The following is a 4,584-nucleotide window of genomic DNA, read 5'->3' on the forward strand; positions in this document are numbered from 1 at the left end:
AACATTTTATGTATTATTCTGTAAATTTTTGGATAACCATAACACCGGACAGTTAACTTACAGACGTGCACGGAAAAAATTCTTCTCCTACAAGCTTTCGACAATTTCGTTGATGCTTTCTTTAAGAGCCATCTCGTTTGGAATGGCGGATTTTTTGAAGAGGCATGGTTGGTAGTATAGGAAAATGGAAAAAGGGTGTTTCTTTGTCAGATTGACTTGAATTAAGAAAATGTGAAGGTATGACCGTGTTGAAAAATCGTGATTTTATTAATTTTGTGTAAAAAAAACTGAAAATGAAAGAGGGAAATCTATACATAATGATGTATAATTTTGACATGTGTCGAACCCATTCATTCGCACTTTTATATATGTGGGATGGGGCAAGGTTAAGGTGGGGCGAATGGTATTTAAAATATCCTCGTTTACCATTTCATTTACTTTAATTTTTAATATAATTTAACTTTAAAATAATAAAATAAGTATAATAATCGACGTAGGTTTGTGAAGGCTAATACGTGACGAGTTGAGGTATGGTATTTTTGAGTTGGATAAAGATATTTGTACAAAATTTTGTTGACAAAATAGTATACCCACTCTGACAAAATTAGCGGACCCTGCGTGAATTTAAAAAATGTCGACTTGTGGTCCACATCTCAATTTTGAGTAGTGAGTAAGGAGTTTGTACATGTAGCATGATCCGAATTTAGTTAATTGTCCCAATAATCATTGAACTTATATCTATATTTTCAATTGTTTACTAAAGTTAAAAATATTAAAATTTGACTGATGAACTTATCCAAACAGTGGATGTTACTCATTAGCTTAACTTTCGTTTATAACCTCTAACTGAAGTGATGACGTGGTCGACGAAATGTTCAGTTGGCATCACATCACCTTTACCACATAAAAAAATGTTTTTCATTGCTCATTATACTTTTAGAAAATGTTTTTGAAAATATCATTAGCCATAAGGAAGGTTTTTGAAACTTACCCTTTTTAAAGGACCAATACATAATTCTTATATAAAAAATTCGCATTTCAAAATTAACGAACTTGTCAAATTATTTCAAAATTCATATATTAATTCTAATTAATAATATATATAATATATAATTAATTGAAATTAATTATCCCCACCCTTCTCCACCACCATATGCCCCACCTCAGGCCACCCCTCTCTACCCATCCAACCCAATCCTACCAGTACAAAATTTTCAGAACTTGAAAACCCTTTCTAGAAATCCCACCCCACCCCATGCAACCTATCCCTACATCCCAAAAAATTTCCAAAAATTAAAAATTGGAATCACATCCCACCTTACGGAACCACCTACCCCACCCCGACCTCCCAAGAAATTTCCAAAAAAAAAAAAAAAAACTGGAGGTTACATCCCATCTTATGAAACCATTATACCATCCCCACAACAACCCACCCTACCACATCCATCCAGAAAAATTTCAAGTCTCCGTATATAACCAAGTCACTGACATGTGCTATCTGTGATTAACCGTGACCAAGTTTGTATTCAATGTGATTAATTGTAATCAAATTTGTATTCAGCGTGACTGTAACCAAATCAGTATTAACTGTGACGATATGTGATCAAGTCACAATCAATTACAATCAACATAGAATTAATCACAATTTTCATAATAAACACGTACTTGCCAACAAAGAGTCACCCCAAGCAAGTAGTAATCTAAGATGAAGTTCAATGAGCATTGATTTAATTAACTCAGTTTTAGAAAGGTTTAAAGTTAACATCAAAGACGCTTTATTTCAATTCCAAATCTAATAATATTGATCAATTTCCTGAATTATTGCAAATATGCGAATCAATCATTTGCTCACCAATTATCGAACTCCATTCAATTTATTTTGATCATTTCAATATTATTGCTATCATCATTCCTCTGTTTCAAGATTTTTTGAAACAACTAAAAATTTTTAATTTAAGTTTTAATAAAAAATTAACTTTCCTTTTAATTGATTCTTTAATATCCTTTAAAATAGGCTAGTTCAAGTTTTTTTGTTTTCGATTGCTTAGATTTTTATTTCTCAAGGGGTGTGGGGGGCGGGAGTAGGGGGGTGTTGAAGAAACTTATTAAACACATCACTATAAGTAACATTTTTGTTATTTTAACTGTTAATCTTCGAGTTCTAAAATTTGACAATTTACATGCACAACGCTTACCCAGTGCATCCAGTTCACCACATTATGCATCATACTGCATGCTATACGAGTTTGGCAATGAATTCTGCCAATTCAACGCATAGAATGCTGCTGTGTGCCATGGAGTTTTAGGGCTCACATGACAAGTAATGGCTCGAATATCAGTTTGATGTCTTAATAACCTCCAACTAATTTTTTCTTCGTCATATACCTAATCTGCGGAGAGGTCGGCTTGATATTTGATAGAATAAGCATCTCCTTTGATAGATCACAACACCCAAAAACAAATACTCTTAGCTAATCCAAGTTATGTTCATCTGATGTTCCTACCAAGGTTCGGAACCTAAGCCAGTCTCATTTTCTAAAACAAAAGTTGTCTCGGCTGTCCAAAACTCACCTTTCTTGTTCCACCTTATTGACTCTTGACTGTCATTATCATCTAAGTCATCCTCGGAACTGAAATCCTCAAATTGGAATAGATCATCTAAACCATCATCGTAATCATCATATTTGTCATCATCAACTTCATCGTTCAATTGACTAGCATTACTTTTCGAGACATCAACTGAAAGATACTCCTTTCTCTTCTCTCTTCTCAATTTCTTCCCTTCCCTAACCAGCTCCATCAGCTGATCTTTTATAGCCAATATCTCATCCTTCTCCAAAAGTGCTCCCTTATCATCATATCCCTCCACCAGAAAGACAGAGTCCCTTAGCCCCTTTAAGCTCACGTAAAACAACTCCGGGTGCCTCACTAACATTCCTCTTAACTTATTCGGCAATCCAAACTCCTTCCTGAAATGTGTCAAATGGTCCACCAATGTTCTCTTCTCGACTGTCATTCCCAATACTTCTCTCACCAAAGCACAAGCCCGCTTCTCCGCTTCAATGGATTCTTTTAAAAAATCTCCTGCTTTAGTCTTGTACGGACACACATCTTGGATTTCCTTGAACTTTATGAGATAATCATGATGACGCCTCTTGATGTTAAGTCCCTTACGAAGTCTTAAATGCTTAAATTTCAACGGCCTGTCTACTATCAATCCAAGTGCCTCTACTTCATCATGCGAGGGTAAACACTTAGCCAGTTCATTATCCCACGAAACAAGCTCAAGTGCACGTCCATAAGAAGTATCCACGACCTTAAATTTATCTGGATGATCATTACAAAGGCGAGAACGGAAGTTAACGGGCATGCCAAGGTCAGGAGCCAAATGAACAAGCTTGGACAACAAAAGCCTGTTGTGTGGTGAGGCGAGCATTAGAAGCTTTTGGAGCTTTTTGGCCAAAGAAATGGACATACGTTTCTTAAGATTGATTTCTTTTTTTGCAAGAGCTGTAGCAGCTGGGGTAAGGCGAACACAGAGTTGGGATAACGGTCCAGTGGCATTGAACGGTGTGGGAGGAGTCGGGACTGAGAAGAGCTCGAAAATGGTGGGGTAACGACGGATCATCGATATGATAGAACGTGGACTAGGCAATGACAAGTAAGCACGGCATTTGTAGAGAATTTGGATGGGCATAAAGTGTTTAGGCTTGGAAAGGAGGAGAGTCTTGAGCTTCTGAACAAACCGTATCTTGTTTTGCTTTACAACATGCTTGTCCAACCTTGGATCACGGACTAGTTTGTGAGAAGATGAAGAACATGTAATAGCTACAGGAGCAGAAAGCGAAGACTTTTTGTTTTTAGGACAATTGTTTCGTTTTATGGTGATGGGCAATGGTGGGATGAGATGGGATTGAAGTGAAACAAACAGTGTTGCATGAATTTGGGATTGAATGGCACCCGGTGGAGCCAATAATGGTGTCATTTGCGAATACTTATCAAGGTTCGATAATAAGTCCCACAAAGTTCCAGTTGGACATATGATCAAACACTTTGTGGGCGACGTATAAGAGGCGATATCATCACCTCGCAAATTATTCCAATAGCAATAGTTAGCGGCTAGTTTTCCCGAACAAGAATATCAATAATTAAGAATGGCTATAAACTGAAATGATTTATGACAGGAGAGGATTAACGGAGAGCCCCAATTCAAGTTGTTGGAGTTGACAGTTGGGAGTGCCGATATTTTTGGAACGAAATCGCTAATTATGAATAAATGCGACTTCTATGCGTTAGAGTCGCTAATCAAGACTAGCGATTTTAGTTGAAATTGGATGCGATTGGAGAAATTTAAAAACCTATATTCCGGAATTTCTTTTCAAAAACATATTTCTCTATTCGTCCTTCACTTATCAGGTTAGTTGCAATGTCATCCCATTCTATCTTCTACAACATCTCCAAACTAGGCCAATTCAAATATATATTTAAAACATATATCTGTTACGTGTTGTCATACGTAGCCAACCTACGTGGGCCTATGGCCCACTCAATCTGAACCACATAGCACTCCAGTCGAGGTGGTTT

At 36.7% G+C, this 4,584-nt stretch overlaps 1 protein-coding gene across 1 annotated transcript; it reads right to left on the reverse strand.

The window, feature by feature from the left end:
* Positions 1 to 2,120: 2,120 nt before the first annotated feature.
* LOC111402119 (protein WHAT'S THIS FACTOR 1) lies at positions 2,121 to 4,304 on the reverse strand. The gene has a single exon (XM_023030199.1). It carries the CDS (start codon positions 3,983 to 3,985, stop codon positions 2,501 to 2,503), a length of 1,485 nt encoding a protein of 494 aa, XP_022885967.1. The 5' UTR covers positions 3,986 to 4,304; the 3' UTR covers positions 2,121 to 2,500.
* Between the last annotated feature and the right edge of the window lie 280 nt (positions 4,305 to 4,584).

The sequence above is a fragment of the Olea europaea genome, chromosome 10 (assembly GCF_002742605.1).
Source record: "Olea europaea var. sylvestris chromosome 10, O_europaea_v1, whole genome shotgun sequence".
NCBI lineage: Eukaryota > Viridiplantae > Streptophyta > Magnoliopsida > Lamiales > Oleaceae > Olea > Olea europaea.

What these genes read in the sequence shown, in the direction of transcription:
- LOC111402119 (XM_023030199.1), bottom strand. Translation starts at nt 3,985, where the DNA reads ATGACACCATTATTGGCTCCACCGGGTGCCATTCAATCCCAAATTCAT.